Source organism: Pectinophora gossypiella, chromosome 26, assembly GCF_024362695.1.
Source record: "Pectinophora gossypiella chromosome 26, ilPecGoss1.1, whole genome shotgun sequence".
Lineage (NCBI taxonomy): Eukaryota > Metazoa > Arthropoda > Insecta > Lepidoptera > Gelechiidae > Pectinophora > Pectinophora gossypiella.
The window spans coordinates 1687177-1705400 of record NC_065429.1 but is presented as its reverse complement, the minus strand read 5'-3'; the positions used below and the strand labels follow the sequence as shown (position 1 = coordinate 1705400).

The 18224-nt window shown below is 39.5% G+C and overlaps 1 protein-coding gene across 2 annotated transcripts; it reads right to left on the bottom strand.

The window, feature by feature from the left end:
- Positions 1-1132: 1132 nt before the first annotated feature.
- LOC126378468 (aldo-keto reductase AKR2E4-like) lies at positions 1133-9280 on the bottom strand. Of its 2 annotated transcripts, none has more exons than XM_050026850.1 (8): positions 9215-9280; positions 6820-6903; positions 5975-6157; positions 5206-5322; positions 4040-4207; positions 3443-3646; positions 2920-3102; positions 1133-1334 (listed from the first exon to the last, which is right to left on the bottom strand). In XM_050026850.1, the coding sequence occupies exons 1-8, from the start codon at positions 9221-9223 to the stop codon at positions 1263-1265; spliced, it is 1020 nt and encodes a 339-aa protein (XP_049882807.1). In that variant the 5' UTR covers positions 9224-9280; the 3' UTR covers positions 1133-1262. The 2 variants fall into 2 exon arrangements, with proteins under 2 accessions (XP_049882807.1, XP_049882806.1); XM_050026849.1 differs by lacking the exon at positions 9215-9280 and adding an exon at positions 8238-8291.
- Positions 9281-18224: the final 8944 nt, after the last annotated feature.

Sequence of the window (18224 nt, the reverse complement as noted above, 5' to 3'; positions counted from 1 at the left end):
TTTAAAAGTACTATCCGCGAGTTCAAAGTCCGATATTTGTTTATGCGCGTCGCGCAGCTCGCGTTCCAGAACAACGGTGCGCTTGAGGGCGGTCTCAAACTCATCGCAGCTCCGGTCAAACACATGCACCGTTCTTTGTAGCTGGTCATTTTGGTCTTCCACATCATTTAAACGCTGATGTAAAGCCGCCATCTCACTCTTTAATTGTTTATTTTGTTCTAGTATGACTAATACCTCCTTCTCGCTATCCTCTCTCTCTGATAGTAGCTGCTCACATAACGCTTTAGAATTCTTAAGTTCTAGTAAAGCCAGCTTTAATTGATCTTCTAGCTTACGAGCTGCCACACTGCGTGTAGTCATAGAAGACATAGTACTCATAGTGTTTTAAAGCAACAAAAAGAAAAGTAAACGTTTCAGTGAGAAGCCACCAAAGAAAGAGTGTAGTTACTTACAATTTTGATAATCGTTATTCTTTAATAAGTATTTAGAATGCACTATAGATTCCGAAAAGATTCGCACTTTTGAGTTTGTAACGGTTTAACTGACACAAAGACACTTATCACAATTTAAACGCCTTATAGCACTTATAACCACACAAATTTATACAATATTGTTAAAATATGATAAGAATATTATGACGAAATTGGTTTTTTATGAATTTATATACGATAAATTAATTTAAATAATTAAAAACTACGAGAGCTAATCTGTTTACAACTTAACCGTAGGGTTGCCAGAGCAAAAAAAAAAGACAAGTTCGTATACCAATGTACATAGATATGCCAACGTTCACTGCAGAGTGAGCTTTGCCCGAATGCCGGCTGTTATTTAAAGCCCTTCGGACTCGTGGTCACACCAGGTTTTGCCCACCACTAACCGAACTACAGCTATAGGCTCAACAGTTCGGTTTGACGTCATAACCGTACTAATGAGACTAAAAAGGGCTCAGTAGTACGTGACCGGACAAAACAACCGTACTACTGAGACTAGAGGAATTAGATAAGATAAAAATACACTTTGTAAATAAAATGTAAAAATAAAACTATGCCACTCAGATTATTAGATCTAACTGGAAATGAAGAGCGATGCATCCTAACACAGACTTTGTAGTCTAAAAGGAGTCATCGTCATGTAAAATAATATTGTAACTTTGTTTTAATTAATAAAGACATTTCATTTTCAAAGACATTTCATGTTAAAAGAATGTTCTTTCGCTTGTTAAATAAATATAACAACAATAGCATTATAATTAACATTGTGACTTAATCAATGTCCTGTTTGGCGCCATTTTTCCACTTGAGCAGAGCCGGCGGGATCGCCATCTTGTTGTCAACCTTCGACAAGAAAAATAAAGAAACATTAGATACCTAATAACAACCTCCGTGGTCTAGTGGTTAGAGCATTAGGCTCACGATCTGGAGGTCCGGGTTCGATTCCCGATGGGGACATTGTCGGAATCACTTTGTGAGACTGTCCTTTGTTTGGTAAGGACTTTTCAGGCTTGAATCACCTGATTGTCCGAAAAAGTAAGATGATTCCGTGCTTCGGAGGGCACGTTAAGCCGTTGGTCCCGGCTATTAGCCGTAAAAACACCTCCACCAACCCGCATTGGAGCAGCGTGGAGTATGCTCCATACCCCCTCCGGTTGATTGAGGGGAGGCCTGTGCCCAGCAGTGGGACGTATATAGGCAGTTTATGTAGATACCTAATACAGCGAGAGGAACTTGTTGCTCAGGTGGTTAGCAAAATAAATAAAGAAAGAAAGAAAACATTTATTTCCATATTGGACGCCATTAACAAACATACAAATTTAATAAACAAAAAAATAATAATAATATTGTATTAATATTCTTCTTTTATCGTGTGGGTTGTGAGGTGGAGTACCAACCTCATCACCCCTGGTGTCACGGTTATTATTGAGCTGCCAAAGGACCCTGACATGGCTCATGTAACTACTACTTATTTACACCAGTAAGTAGTAACCGGGACCAACGGCTTAACGTGCCTTCCGAAGCACGGATCATCTTACTTTCGGACAATCTGGTGATCAGCCAGTAATGTTCTAACCAAACTAGGGACCACAAAGTAATTTTTGTGATATGTCCCCACCGGGAGTCGAACCCGGGACCTCCGAAAATGTATTTCGGAGGTATGTAATTTAATGTGGGTTTTCCTTCACCGCTGAGCACGTGATAATCATTTATGATCCAAATATGAATTCGAAAACAAATTCGACAATCATTGGTTTAGGCCTGTGCTGGATTCGAACCTGCGACCTCAAAGTGAGAGGCAAGCGTTGTTTCAACTGGGCTACCACGGCTGAATCCGTGTCTGTGGTGTCCTAAAATAAAAAAAAAACTTTCTTTCTTACTAGATGTTCTTATTATAGATCGAGGGAGCAGTAGGTGGAGTGTCTAGGGGATTTGCATGGATCAGTTCTGGTCTGCGGGTGCTTTACAAGTCAGTCGATTACATAAGATTTCTAAATCTTTTAAGGGGCAATGTATACGTTTTTACAATAAGATACCCATTGACATTCAGAATTGGCCTTTCAACTGTTTTAAGACAGTAGTTAAACATAAACTTTGCAAAAAAGGTTATTATAAAGTTAGGGATTATTTAGCAGATATGAATGCATGGGATTAACTGTTTGAGAAGATATTAGGCAGCTAAATTACTCAATTGTATACCAATATTTTATGTTTAAGTATTTTTATTTTTTTAAAGAACGTCTAGGGCCCTGTGCCGAGGTTTTTCTTACAGCTTCCTTTCCCCGGCTATACAGGTTGTGAGAAGCTGCAGTAGTTTTAGGCGGATGAGACGTTCGTTATGTAAAAATTGACGATTCAAAGTGTAACTATGTTACCAACTGAATAAAGATATTTTTGAATTTGAATTTGAAATGACCAACGAACCCACCTTATCAAACGGATACCCCTGGTAGTCTTGCCAGAAGACAGGCCTGACGGTGCGGTAGCCGTTGTCAAACTTGCTGATCAGCTCGCAGTCAGCCGCGTCCAGTTGGAAGTCGAAGATTGAAGCGTTCTCCACCACGCGGGACTTGGTCACCGTCTTGGGAATACTGATGATGCCTCGCTGGTGCTGGAATCAAATTGAGGAGTTTTTATTGTAGGATTTGGGCGACTAAAGCTTTGGTCATACTGCATATCTATCTGGGCTATCTATCACGCCATTTACGCCATCGCCCTCCCTCCATCTAACGTCGCCAACAAGACCGGGACCAGCTTTTGTGTCAGAGGGGGTCATCAGGTAGGTAACAGACAGCCTATCTCCGTAGCGCCAATCTGTTCCCCAGGGCCCGGGGGGTGGTTATGACTCCCATGACTAGGGTCACCAGGTAGTAGTCAGCCTATCTTCGTTTAGAATTAGGTAAAATTGCAGTGGCTACCCATGACCTTTGGTTGGGTCCGCCGCAACTCACCAGATATCTCAAGGTGACCTGTGTGACAGTCTTCCCATGCTTCTTGGCGATGTCCAACAAGACAGGATTGTCCATCTTGGGTTCGGGGCTGTCAGGAGCGTTGCGGCTGGGCACCATGGTCCCGAATGGGGAGTACGCCACCACTGCGATGTTCTGGGACTTGCAGTAGTCCACCAGGTCCTTTTGGCCGAGGTTCAGGTTTATCTGGAATGTTTTTAAGGGTTATCAGACGCTCTAAGTAGTAGCTATGTGTTCGCCGTGTGTCATATAGTGGCTATGTGTCAAATACTAGCTATGTGTCAAAAAGTGGCCTTGTTTCAAGTAAAGTCCATGTCTAAGTATGTGTCTAATAGTGTATATGTGTCAAATTTATGTGTCACGTTGTGGCCGTATATCGAATAGTTGCCGTCTGTCAAATAGTGGCTGTGTGTCAAGTAGTGGCTATGTGTCAAAAGTGGCCAAGTGTCAAATAGTAATAGTGTGTCAAATAGTGGCCGTGTGTCAAATAGTAATCGTGTGTCAAATAGTGGCGATGTGTCAAATAATGGCCGCGTGTCAAATGGCATGTGACAGTGAGTCACACAGTGGGTCTCTTACCTCCACCTGGTTGGCGGCGGGTGGCACCTTGCTATTCTCCAGCAGCCGCTTCATTTGCTCCACGTTGAAATTGGACACTCCAATGGACCGCGCCAGCCCCAACTCCAGCACCGCCTCGAACCCTTTCCAGGTCTCCAGGTAGTCTATCTTCTCGTCTACTCCTTCTTCCTAGAAGACCGAGGGTATAGAATAAACAACAATATAAACAGCCTAAGAACATAAACGTCCTGCTGCTGGGTACGGTCACGAGCATGAATATGTATACACTTTGGTACCATGTCACATTAACGTTTTTGACAAATTGAACTGTAAGTCTCACTAAATGTCAAATATATTAGTGCGACAGAGTCCTAAAGTGGGTACATTTATTGCTCATGACTGTACAGTAGTACAAGCCTCAATCAACCGGAGGCGGTTTGGCTGCAAAGATGTGCTGCCGTCAAAGGATGTTTTTCGTGGTACCGAACAGAGTAGTACCCCGCTAGCCACAAGTTGGTACTGTGACTAGGAATCGACGATCCAACAGTGTCATGTTGGAAGTTGTATATATGCGTCTGGCTGTGTAAACTTCAATATCGCGTTTCAGGACTGCATTATTGAATGTGGCGCCATCTGTTGCATGTGGGCGGAACTAGCTGGCCAACTAGTTGGGTCCGCCACAGGGTATGGAGCATACTCCACCACGTTGCTTCACTGCGGTTTGTTGGAGGTGTTTTACGGTCAATAGCCAGGACCAACGGCTTAACGTGCCTCTAAAGTACGGAATCATCTGCTTGATATGGAAATGATTAATGTTTTATTTTTGCATTTCCGGGAATATCGAACAACGATCGCAAAACTATAATATCACGACTATATCATCACTGGTGTACTAAATCGGTACGTCCATCGCAAGATGAACTAAGTACCCACGCCTCACCGAGCTTTCTGTTAGACCAACGTGATAGGTGAGCCGTATCGCCGTCTATAATGGTCGAGCCAACTGTGTTAGTGAAAACTGCACTTAAGGTAAGTTAATAACTCATTGGTGCAAGTCCAGTAAAGGGGCACGAACTGCTCCCAAGCGCTCCCCATTTGTCCGGCCAAGTAGTTAATGCCATTTGCGGCAAATCGACAATAAGTCACGTCAACAAAAGTAATATAATGAAAGGTAAGGGTGTGCTTACCGTGATAGACATAGGCCAGTGCATGAGGAGCTGGTCGACGTAATCCATGCGCAGGCGCCGCAGCGAGGCGCGGACCGACACCTCCACGTCGGTTGGTTTGTGGAATTGATGCCACACCTGGGGACACGAGTTGCATTACAAATATTACAATCAATAATTTTATACATTGTTTTAAGTTTACGCGGTTATTATCATAATTAAAACACATAATAACGGGTTCTTACCGCGTTTAAATGGGGATATGAGACTCCCGATATTTCGACACTGTTGCAAGTGCCATGATCACGGGATGACTGATGAGATTGGAGTGGAGTAGGTAGATCCATAATTTTCTACGGGCAGACATATCTGTCTACCCTCTTTCTTTGCCGCTTGTTTATGTTTTTGATATCGGTGATAATTTTATATTGTATGAGTGTCTCCGTGGTCTAGTGGTTAGAGCGTTAGGTTCACGATCTGGAGCTCCGGGTTCGATTCCTGATGGGGACATTGTCGAAATCACTTTGTGAGACTATCCTTTGTTTGGTAAGGACTCTTCAGGCTTGAATCAACTGATTGTTCGAAAAAGTAAGAGGATTCCGTGCTTCGAAGGGCACGTTAAGCCGTGGGTCCCGGCTATTAGCCGTAAAAACACCTCCACCAACCCGCAGTGGAGCAGCGTGGTGGAGTATGCTCCATACCCCCTCCGGTTGATTGGGTGGCCTGTGCCCAGCAGTGGGACGTATATAGGCTGTTTATGTTATGTAAGTATGTAAAAAAGGTTACTAACCTTCGTCGTGATAAACAAGTCTTCCCTCTTGCAAACTCCTTCCTGTATTTTCTTCGCGATGGTCTCTCCTATCTCCGGCTCCACCCTGTAAAGGTGTGCGGTGTCGATGTGGCGGTATCCAGTGTCGATGGCGTACGACAACGTCTCCACCAGCTTAGGGATATCCTCGTAGGGAAAGTTGAACTGTGGATAAAGAGCCACTAGGGACGATTAATTCTTTCAAATATTTTTCCTCTCAGACGACGCCCTGAACCGAGGTTCGCGCCCAACTGGGCACCCTCAGGCCTGTTGTCTTAAACGTTGTATATAGCCTTCAGCGCTCCCCATTTGTAGTTAATGCCATCTGCGGCATATCTACAATAAGTCACGTCAGAAAAAAAAGGATGAAGAGAACAGGGAGGGGGGGGGGGGGGGGTGATATTTGCGCATATGAAAGTAAGTGCGCAATGCAAACAAATGTCAAACAGCAATATTGCTTTCTTAGATGAATTGCTTCGCCGCACCCAGACACTCCCCATTACTACAACCTCCGTGGTCGAGTCCTGCTCCGTGGTGGAGGTCTCGGGTTCGATTCCCGGTGGGGACATATCACAAAAAATCACTTTGTGATCCCTAGTTTGGTTAGGACATTATAGGCTGATCGCCTGATTGTCCAAAAGTAAGATGATCCGTGCTTCAGAAGGCATGTTAAGCCGTTGGTCCCGGTTACTACTTACTGATGTAAGTAAGTAGTCGTTACATGAGTCACGTCAGGGCGGCTCAATAGTAACCCTGACACCAGGGTTGATGAGGTTGGTACTCCACCTCACAACCCACACGATAGAAGAAGAGACTATTTATTATACCTTGTCATCGAGTCCCAGCCACGTGCCGTATCCCAGCACTGGGATTGTCTTCCCATTGTTGAGGGTTGTAGTCGGGATCTGTACCTGAAATAAATTTATAATTTTTCTTGAACCCAGTACACGACCCATTTGACAGGTCCAGTGTCTTACAGAAGCGACTGGCCGTCTGACCTTCCATCTAGTTCCCTCCTGCGAAGGGAAAACCAGTCCAACACAGGTTAGGTCACATAATACCGAAACACATTTCTCGGAAATGTACGTTTCCACACGATGTTTTTCTTCACCACTGAGCACGTGATAATATTTGGATCGTGTATACTAAGCTGAAGTTAAATTATGAAATTCTGATTACTAAATAAAGACAGATCTAAAACTAACGAAAAGCTTTTTCATTTTTCTATTTAATTTATTCATAAAACGTATTAATAAGTACGACGTTTTATCATGTTTTTCGTGCTTTTTCATCCAAATTCCATAGCAATTTCGTGTTTTGACGTTTAGTAAAAAGTAACTTATTTGACTAAGTAGTTGGAAACTTGCCTAATCTTCAAGTTAAGTAAGCGGACCCTGTGACTACGGGATAACGCTAGGCTGATGATGTGAGATATACCCATATTTCTTTTTCTATTTTTGTGTGTGACACAGCAGTATCTGTTATCATAACATTATCGTTGTCAAAATAATGTTGAGTGGCTCCGAAATCAGTGGTGTTTACGTTTGTGATACGAGACTGTTTAAATATCATACATTACGTCCATATTATGTAATATCCGCGGGGGTGCAAAGTAAAATTGTGAGGCAAACAGCTTACATTACACTCACGTTGGTAATCTTCTTCTTATCGTGTTGGTTGTGAGGTGGAGTACCAACCGCCAAAGGCCCCTGACATGGCTCATGTAACCACTAGATACTTACATCAGTGAGTAGTAACCGGGTCATCTTCCTTTCGGACAATCAGGTGATCAGCCTGTAATGTCCTAACCAAACTGGGGATCACAAAGTGATTTTTGTGATATGTCCTCACCGGGATTCGAACCCGGGGCCTCCAGATCGTGAGCTTAACGCTCAACCATTGGATTTCCGTGCTTTGGAAGGCACGTTAAGCCGTTGGTCCCGGTTACTACTTACCGATGTTAAGTAGTCATTACATGAGCCATGTCAGGGGCCTTTGGCAGCTCAATAATAACCCTAACAGCAGGGATGATGAGGTTGGCAATTCACCTCACAACATACACGATAGAAGAATAAATAATAACCCTGATCCTGTCTCCAACACGAAAGAACAGAAAGAGAACCTACGATCGACCTGGCCAGGCCGTTCTTCTTGGCCCAAACCCTTTCAGGTCAGCTCGTAGTCTATTATGGCGTAGGCTTTCTCGTCAGGCTGGTACAATAAAGTGTTCATTACATAAACTCACGCCTATTTCCCACCGTAAGCAGAGACTATGGAATTCCATTTGCTTCGATCCTCACTTCTCTTGCTTCCTCCACATTCATCAATATCTTCATACACGCATGCCGGTTCAGAGTAGATCGTACTAAACCTTTTCGAAGGACATCTCCAATTTGGTCAATGTAGGACCTTCTAGGGTCTTCCTCTGCCAGCCCTACCATCAACCTTCAGAGAGAAGTCACGTAATAAATAAAAAAACGAACCTTTAACTTATCTACAGGCATGAGAGTGCCCTCTGGGGCCCCTGTTTCGACTGGAGGCGCTGGTTTCACACTATTCTGTCGTTTTGGAGCCATTATTAAGCTATAACTTTTAACTCTTTATTAACTCTAGGTACACTTAAATAATTAGGACCTGCACCTCTGTCTCAATCAATAATAAATACCTAATAATTAATTATTATTTTTTGGAGTAATAATTTAAATCGGGACCTACTGACAGAAATGACAGTAAAGAAGATTTCATGATTACATTCTCTTTGGAAGATTTAAGTATATTTTTAAAAATTAATAAGATAATTAAAAAAGAGTACGGATAGGTATGGTTGGTTTTTGTCATAAGAAGTCGCAGATTTGAACTCTGCGGGAGTGAATGAGAATAAATAACAGAAGAAAGCTACTTAGCAATAAGGCCGCCTATTGTACTCATTCTATTTCTCTTTTGTTTTGTATTTTGTTTTTTCCTGTTTGTGCAGTAAAGTATTTCTTATGTTATGGTAAGAAAGACAGACAAAACAACTCGCCCAATCGGCTATAGGGGTGGCCAGAGCCACAAGTTATTGGAATATTATTGTGGCACACCTCGGACAATCCTCCTACTCCTTAGCGGCTTATAGCCAAAATAGGCTAAAGCAACGTCCAGAGGGGGAAATAATTTATATTATTAAAATAGCAACTTAATACATACTAAGCAATTTAGTTTATTTTATAAAACAGCACTAACCTTGGCCATAGTATTGTTCGCCTCGCAGCCGGCAACTAACCTAACTGCTCGCGACTCGACGTGGAATTACACTGACTCATAGATTGTTCGAAATACAGACTGGTCTGGGATTGGTATTGTGCCTACTCGGGGTCTGTGAGGCCATCAGAGGGTCTGCATTGCACCGCACGCAGTCGCTATTAATGTTATTAATGTTATGGCAGGGGGTTTCGGGATTGAAAAGAAACTAGAATATAGAAGAAAGAATTTATTCTCTACACACACAGTACGGTCACGAGCACTAATATGTATACACTTTGAAACATTAACTTTTTTGACAAATGAAACCGTAAGTCTCATTAAATGTCAAATATGATAGTGCGACAGGGTTCTAAAGTGGGTACATGATATTGCTCATGACTGTACAGCACTCGTATAGAGCTACACAGTATAACTATGTCACCGTCACTCTACTTTATTTGGCACTTCACGCGTCCGTCACTTGAACACTACACGAACACTACATTATATTTCTTTACTTTCACTTTTCCACTTCATCATACTTCGATCATTTTAGAATCTGCTCTTCTTGCTTTTCCCGCTCCTTATTTCATACTCTATGGTCAATAATCTAAGTTGGAACCTCTTGACTATTCTCTAAAATAATGACAAGGACGCTGCTATGCGTCAGAAAAGGATGCCGCTAAGACTAAAAGAGAAAGGATGATTTTACGATGACATTCGAGAACTCTGGTCGTAGATTTTGTTTATGTGATGTGAGATTGTCAATCCGTCACATTAACGACATACTTTTTTCGAAACGTCTGATTAGGTGTACGGTCACGAGCATTATTAATATGTATACACTTTGGTACCATGTCACATTAACTTTTTTGACAAATTGAACTGTAAGTCTCACTAAATGTCAAATACGTTAGTGCGACAGAGTCCTAAAGTGGGTACATTATATTGCTCATGACTGTACAGATTCATTTTGTCTTTTAATTATTACGGCTTACTCTGTGTCCACTGAATTATACATAGTAATTTACTAGGCTAATCATCTGCAAATTATAGCCACAGATAACTGTGTCACGGCTATCCACTTTGTAACTACGATAAGTAGGTAATTAAAAAACCAACCCAGGCCAGTCTGCGTGTCTTGTCTTCTCTATGACGATGTTGATAAATATATTCGGTCTATTTTGATTATGCGCGGCGCGGTCTGTACACTACCGGCTTCTGTAAATATGATTATTTCACTTTCATACCATCATTATACCTACACAGTTATTAAATTGATATTTATTACACTTACTCCTGATATATTGCGCTATTTCTATTGTTAGCAAACTCTACAATAAAACGTAAATATTAGTAATATACCCAGTTTTAATCAGTAAAATGAAGTACCACAAATATCACTCTTATTACGGAAACCAAATATTATTACTACAAATTGTAATAAGAAATATTATACTAAAGAATACAACAAATAGTCTTTCAGTTTTTGCTTCTCTCGACAATAATCGTCTTCACTTGTTTTTCTTTCCTCGTAGTCGCAGACGGAACACCCGCCAAAACGTTTTTCTCTTAAAAAGTGACGTGACGTTCCTTTTTTGAAATTGCCAACACTATCTAGTTACTTATTTACTTATTAATTATAAAGAAGATACATTTTGCATAAAATCTTTTTGCGAGGACAACGGATATGATTGCAGAATATTTAAACTTAGTAAAACGATTTAATTTACAAGTTATTAGACATATAATTGCTACTTGCATGATTAATCAAAATTATTTTACGAGACCGTAACTTACTTATTTAGTATAAGTTTTTCCCGATAGATGTCGCTAATAAACAAGCGCCATCTAGTAGTTATTTATCGAACTATTGTCCCTTCATACTCAGCTTTATATCAGAATAGTACCGCTATTCCACAATAGAGGGCGGAATGCATAATAGTGTAGTCTACTTGACAACAGATGGCGCTAGCATGCACAATTTGCAACACTGATGAAAAAATTAACTCACCCAGATTTTTATTGATATACGATCTTTATTAGTCGGTGTTTCTTGCTCGCGGCTTTTTCATGTTGGTTTTTTGCGGGGTTTTGTAAGAAGTAAATAATGAGCTGTAATTATTGCATTAGATGGGGTTATTTGAGCTTGTAGATCGCGGAGCCATTTGCAAAGAGATTTATCATTCTTAACTATGGTTTATAGTTTTATATTTACGTACGTACCTATCTACTGAGGAGCTCGGTGGCGCAGCGGTAAACGCGCTCGGTCTGCGATTGTTGAAGTTAAGCAACTTTCGCAAAGGCCGGTCATAGGATGGGTGACCACAAAAAGAAAGTTTTCATCTCGAGCTCCTCCGTGCTTCGGAAGGCACGTTAAGCCGTTGGTCCCGGCTGCATTGGCAGTCGTTAACAACCATCAATCCGCACTGGGCCCGCGTGATGGTTTAAGGCCCGATCTTATCCATCCATAGGGAAGGCCCGTGCCCCAGCAGTGGGTACGTTAATGGGCTGATGATGATGATGACCTATCTACTTACATACATACATACATAAACTCACGCCCGTAATCCCTAATGGGGTGGGCAGAGCCGCAAGTAATCAAAGACAACTTGCAGCCACTGTTGATACGATGTCGTAAGCTGGATATGATGAACCTTATGGTGATAAGGGATCAGCCTATCGCCCATAACATTAGTCCATCATGTTAGAGGACACAATCCCGTCGGTTTTTACGACATGCCCGGGAAGACAAGCAGCTGAACGTGTTCTATGTTTTTTATTTGCTCCCAGAACAGCATAGAAGCAGATGACCTATCTACTTGTTCTAGTGAAACGACAAATTAAAGCATTAGGTAAGAAAGTACCTGTACTGTTGATTACAATTAGTAACAATTATTATTAAGTAATAAAGTTCACTGTCTTCTTCCATCGTGTGGGTTATGAGGTGGATTACCAACCTCATCAACCCTGTTAATAAGCTACTTGCCAACCTAGTCAAATGAGATACTTTTTGACGAAACGTCAAAACGAAAGTTTTCTTTGGAGTTTGTATGGAAATACTGTCCTGTGACGTCATCAATAAAAGCGGTCAAACGTCGTACTCATTCTTCTTCTTTGCGAGTCGATGAAATTCGAAAATAAGTCGAAAAGTAAAATGAGATTGATTTTTGATGATCTTAGACTAGATTCTATTTCTAGATTAGCATTTTATAATTTATCTTTACTTTTACACGCACTAGTGACAAATTAATCAGAGCAAAAGGTATTACTGAGCATAAATATAAAATCCATTTTTATTTTATTGATAATAAATTGTTGATTGTTGAATAAGGCCGCCAGATTGTAAGTACTGTATCTTTCGTGTATGTTTTGTGTAAAACTTGTTAATTGTATGTTGTGTGCAATAAAGTATATTTGTATTGTATTGTACACGGAAATTTAAAAAAAAACAGACATAAAATATCTTTCTTTCTGGGTATAAATGATTTGTCATGACCCAGGCACAACACATCATCCACCCATTATTATTCTGATCAAAATAAAGAGAAGCAATATAGGTAGCAACATAATTCTTTACATAATCTGATCTAAATATCAAGCAACAATTATTTTTATATATGCCTCTGCCATTAGCTTATATTTTTGAACAATTATGTACCCCAGTAATGAGAAAATAGGTAATTATCACTTTAAATCTGTACAACGCCATCTATATTGTTTTTGGGGATTGGCATTCACTAAGTACCTATCTATTTGGCTGGAAGGCCAATACTACAGAAGAAACCAAATAAATGATTGATTTTTGATTTGATTTTGATTTCTTTTTTTATTATTTTTGCAACCAGCCCCTGACATAATCTACATCCGACATTGCGGTTGTCTATACCGATTCAGAATTTCAGGTGCAATGTATTAAGATTGGAGAGAATTGATTATAATTACTAATTAGACATCCATCAGTACCAATTACTTTGTAACTATTTTTTATAAACATTTCTTCTAGAATTTCTTGATGGACTAGTAACAGAATAACCTGTAATACGCACAGATAAGATCAAAGTACAAGAAAGAATAATTTAAAAATTACTTTTGTATGCAATATTTTAAAAAACTAATGATAAAATTATCTTTAAATCCGCAGAACACTTGCCCGGGGATACTGGTGAAGACCTCAACGGTTGCTGAGGCGGAGGTGGAAGCCATCGGTACAGTAATGCAGGACGGAAGGGGCAAGTCACAGGGACTGTAACCTGCAACCTGACAGAGGGCAGCAGTAACTGTCAGTACTATTCAGAGGCGGAGGACAGGAGTCCTATTACGGCTTTGAAGTAGACTACTCTGGGCGCCATCCCACTTGCGTCAGACAGAGTACCGTGGGGCGGAAGGCAAGAGGGAAACCACTGTTCTATTTTTCTCTGTAGCATGGAGGATGCTACACCGACAAGAGCGTGGCTCTTAAATTAGTGATGACCGACAAAATTGTAGCCTATCACATAAAATATACATTGCCGGTAAAGTCACGTCATCCTGCGCGCGCTGGTGGACCGGTGGGACTCACGGTTGCTGGCCCGATGGATACGACTGCACGCAGTCAAACAAATATAGTCTGCCGCCATCGGGGGTCCAACCGGCCTCGATTACTTATTTGTTACTAATACTAGATTTAAGTTTGTAATATTACTAACAAATATGGATGTTTTTTTTATAAGTCCGAAATAAACTTTTATTATTATTATTATTATTAAAGTGGTTATGGAAATTGAGAAGCAGTAGAGCTATCGTAGTTATCTGTTTGCAGGAGTAGTAGTAAAAGAGAGTGGGGTTGAACCGGCGACAGCGGTTCTCATACAAAATGCGCGTTAGGGCCTTTCCATCCACTTTCTTCTATTCCGCTACACCCCGGACACTTCATACAAAACACCTCGTTTTACACAGACACTACACATTGACGTTATCGTACACGCGCATCTGTGTGTGTGACGTCTGACACCATCCGATTCAAGTCTAAACTATGTTCGAGAGGGGGTGAGGTAAACCTAGCTCAGCCACTGGTGGGGAGCGGAGAGTTGCCGTTCTATATACGCAGTATTATTCCTTATTCTATAGTTCCGTGGTGGTAAAACTATAGCATAATGAACTCAGCATTTGTTCTTCGCCGTAACAGAACACCACCTTCAGAACAATTTATCTTTATTCCTCCAGCCTCTTGCAGGAGTGACTTGTAAAAAAAACATTTAATTAAAACTCACTAAGTTACGGCTAAGTCTCACTAAGTGCCGACGAGTTTGTTTTACGAGAAAAAGACTTATTTTTCCCCCCTTTTTCTGGTAATGGCCGGCCGGCCTGTTTAGACGGTGATAGTAACTTGCCGTTAGTCGCTGTTACTGGCACATCTAGCGACTCGCACTGGAGCAGTGTGGTGGAGTATGCTCCATAACTGCAGGCTGAATAAAGGTTTGTATCTAGCTGTGAGACGTACAGTTATGAGCAATATCATGTACCCACTTTAGAACCCTGTCGCACTATCATATTTGACATTTAATGAGACTTACGGTTTAATTTGCCAAAAAAGTTAATGTGACATGGTTTCAAAGTGTATACATATTAGTACTCGTGACTGTACATAGGCTGTTTATGTTACGTACTTACGGTCACAAGCATTAACACAGTAGACTCGACCATTTTTTATTTTTTTGATTGTTTCTGCATACTTACTTGCTTTGTTTGTTACAGCTAACATAATTTATATCATTACATAGCTTAAATTCTTGTTGGCCAATTAAAAAGTATGACAAATCAAATTTTACTTTATAATAAGAGCGAATACGGTCACGAGCATTAATATGTATGTATAAACTTTGGTACCATGTCAAATTAACTTTTTTGACAAATTGAACTGTAAGTCTCACTAAATGTCAAATATGTTAGTGCGACAGAGTCCTAAAGTGGGTACATTATATTGCTCATGACTGTACCTACCTACATACTTACCTACAAGAATTCACACACGTAATTTTTAATGAGTGGGAGTCATAAGTAATGAAAAACAACTTCCAGCCACTGTTGATACGAAGTGTAAGATGGATATGATGAACCTTATGGTGACAAGGGCCCATAACATTAGTCCATCATGTTAGAAAGGACCTCTGTCGGATTTTACGACATGTCCGGGAACGAGTAGCTGAAAAAGTCCAATATTACGTTTAAAAAAAACTATAATTACTTGAGCCATTTATTAAAAAGAAAAATTGTAGGTGGTATCTATAAGTATTTAAATAAAGCGCTAACCGTGTAAACCAATTTTGAAAAATAAATATTTTTGACTTTTTTTGTTTAAGATAATAGCTACTAACTCATGCAAACGAGGCATCCATCTTAAAATACGTTTAAAAAAGGTGACTAATTAAAAATCGCCCTCTTTTGGAGGGCTTCTTTTATTTTTTCGCAGTTCACGCCCTCTCCCTCAGGGGGTAGCAAATTAAAGAATGTAGCGAATTTGATAGCCAATCGTGTATTTTGTTTTATTAAGCAAGTCATGTTTGTTATCTTTTTTTTGACGTGACTTAGGTATTGTAGGTTTGCCGCAAATGGCATTAGCTACTTGGCCGGACAAATGGGGAGCGCTGATGGTTGTCACTCGTTTTTTTTTTCGTTCAGTCATCTTTTGGTTTCAATACCTATGTAAGTAGTTTAAATCATAATTCATTTATTCGCTTTAAAAGTGGTAGGTACAGTGTATTTTCCGTACTAGTTAAATAATTTTGAATGGAGAACAATATTTTGTTTCGTTCTTTTTTTGACGCGACTTGTAGTTTTGCCGCAAATGGCATTAACTACTTGGCCGGGCAAAAGTATACTGCAACGATATAGGTAGGTACCTACTTAATTTGGAAAATTAAGTACATTTTGCTGTGCTGTGAAGCTGAATTGAGAAGTTAAATTATAATTATAAACATGCGATGCGATGCATCCTAGAATAGAATAGAATATAAGTTTATTGCAAGTCACAAGTTATACAAGGTGTTGTAATAAATATGCGTACATGTGACGCCCTGCTAGGGCACAGCAAACAATAGGGGCAACTAGTTGCCGATTACTTAAAAATAATAACAATATAAAAGGAATCTATAACTAACATATCTTAAATCTACTCTTTAGGAACTTTACACTTAAATTAATAACCTACTATATATATTTATTTATATCATCATTAAAAAATTCTGTAATATTATAATAACATTTACTAATAAGGAATGTTTTTAGACTATTAGAGAATAAATTAACTTTTTCAGTACTTTTTATTTTATTCGGTAGATGGTTGTATATTTTTATTAGCATGTGATGGGGACTATTAGATACTAGTTTCATACTTGTTGCCGGTTTTATCAATTTATATTTGTTGCGATCATTTCTTTTTTTACTACTATCCATTGGTGTGTATAAGTCTGGGTTATTTCTAATAAATTTGCATGACTCGAGTATGTAGATAGAAGTAAGGGTCAATATTTTGTGTTTTATAAAATAAGATCTGCAAGATACTGTTTGTTCAATGTTAACTAGGATTCGTACATATTTCTTTTGTATTATAAATATGTCTTGTACATCACAGGAGTTACCCCATATTATGATGCCATACGACAATCTTGAATGCGCATACGCGTAATATGCTGCAAGCGCCGTGTTGAAGTCCGATGCGCGTTTCAGTTGGTAGAGCGCGTAGGTGAAAGACGACAGCTTGTTTTTTAATCTTTGTATATGTGATTTCCATGTCATATTCATATCGAGATCTATTCCTAATCCCTAGAAATCATCTGAATAAGATGTATGAGGCCTGATGAATGAATAAACATAACTAAATGACAAAATAGGTATCATGTTAAATCTGTACAACGCAATATGTATTGTTTTTGCGGATTGGCATTCACTGTACGTTTATTTAGCCTACCTATTTGGCTGGTAATCCAATACTTTTTTTTATTTTATTTTTTATTTTTTTTTATTAGCCACATCAACAGTACAAACACACAACAATTAATAAAACTTTCTTAAGGCTAGTACTAGTACTTGCACCAATTACAGACGTGCACAACTTATGTAATTAACATGTAAGTATGTAGAATTTGTTTAAAAAATAATAATTAACGGAACAACAAAAGGTATGAAAAGTTACAGCCAGGCAACACTACAACAAAAAAAAAAAAAACAGAAAAATACTCCACCAGAGGAAAGTACTTACATAAATTATTGATTTTGATTTTAATTTCTATTTTTATTATTTTTGCACGTTCAGCTGCTTGTCTTCCCGGGCATGTCGTAAAAACCGACAGAGGGATTGTGTCCTCTAACATGATGGACTAATGTTATGGGCGATAGGCTGATCCCTTATCACCATAAGGTTCATCATATCCAGCTTACGACATCGTATCAACAGTGGCTGCAAGTTGTCTTTGATTACTTGTGGCTCTGCCCACCCCTTTAGGGATTACGGGCGTGAGTTTATGTATGTATGTATGTTCTCTAGACTGTAGTATCATATTTCTGACCTATTTGCTTTTATTTTTTCGCAGTTCACGCCCTCTCCCTCAGGGGGTAGCAAATTAAAGAATGTAGCGAATTTGATAGCCAATAGTTCATTTTTTTTATTAAGCAAGTCATGTTTGTTATCTTTTTTTTTGACGTGACTTATTGTAGGTTTGCCGCAAATTGCATTAGCTACTTGGCCGGACAAATGGGGAGCGCTGATGGCGGTCACCCGGTTTTATTTCCTTTCGGTCATATTTTGGTTTCAATACCTATGTAAGTTGTTTAAATCATAATTCATTTATTCGCTTTAAAAGTGGTAGGTGGGTCGTTCTTATTTTTTATCGACAATAAAAAGACATTTTCTCGATTTATCGGATTTAACATCTTTAAAATTATAACGGCAATAATTATTTTAAAACATCATATAAATATGTGTCTGTAGAGGACTATTTCGTGGTTCTCTTTATCTTGGTAACATACTTTT

What these genes read in the sequence shown, in the direction of transcription:
- LOC126378468 (XM_050026849.1), bottom strand. Translation starts at nt 8,276, where the DNA reads ATGGAATTCCATAGTCTCTGCTTACGGTGGGAAATAGGC. An exon ending in GCTTACGGTGGGAAATAGGC is followed by an intron (nt 6,904 to 8,237) that starts GTGAGTTTATGT and finishes AATTTATTTCAG; the next exon opens with GTACAGATCCCGACTACAAC. An exon ending in GGCTGGGACTCGATGACAAG is followed by an intron (nt 6,158 to 6,819) that starts GTATAATAAATA and finishes CTTTATCCACAG; the next exon opens with TTCAACTTTCCCTACGAGGA.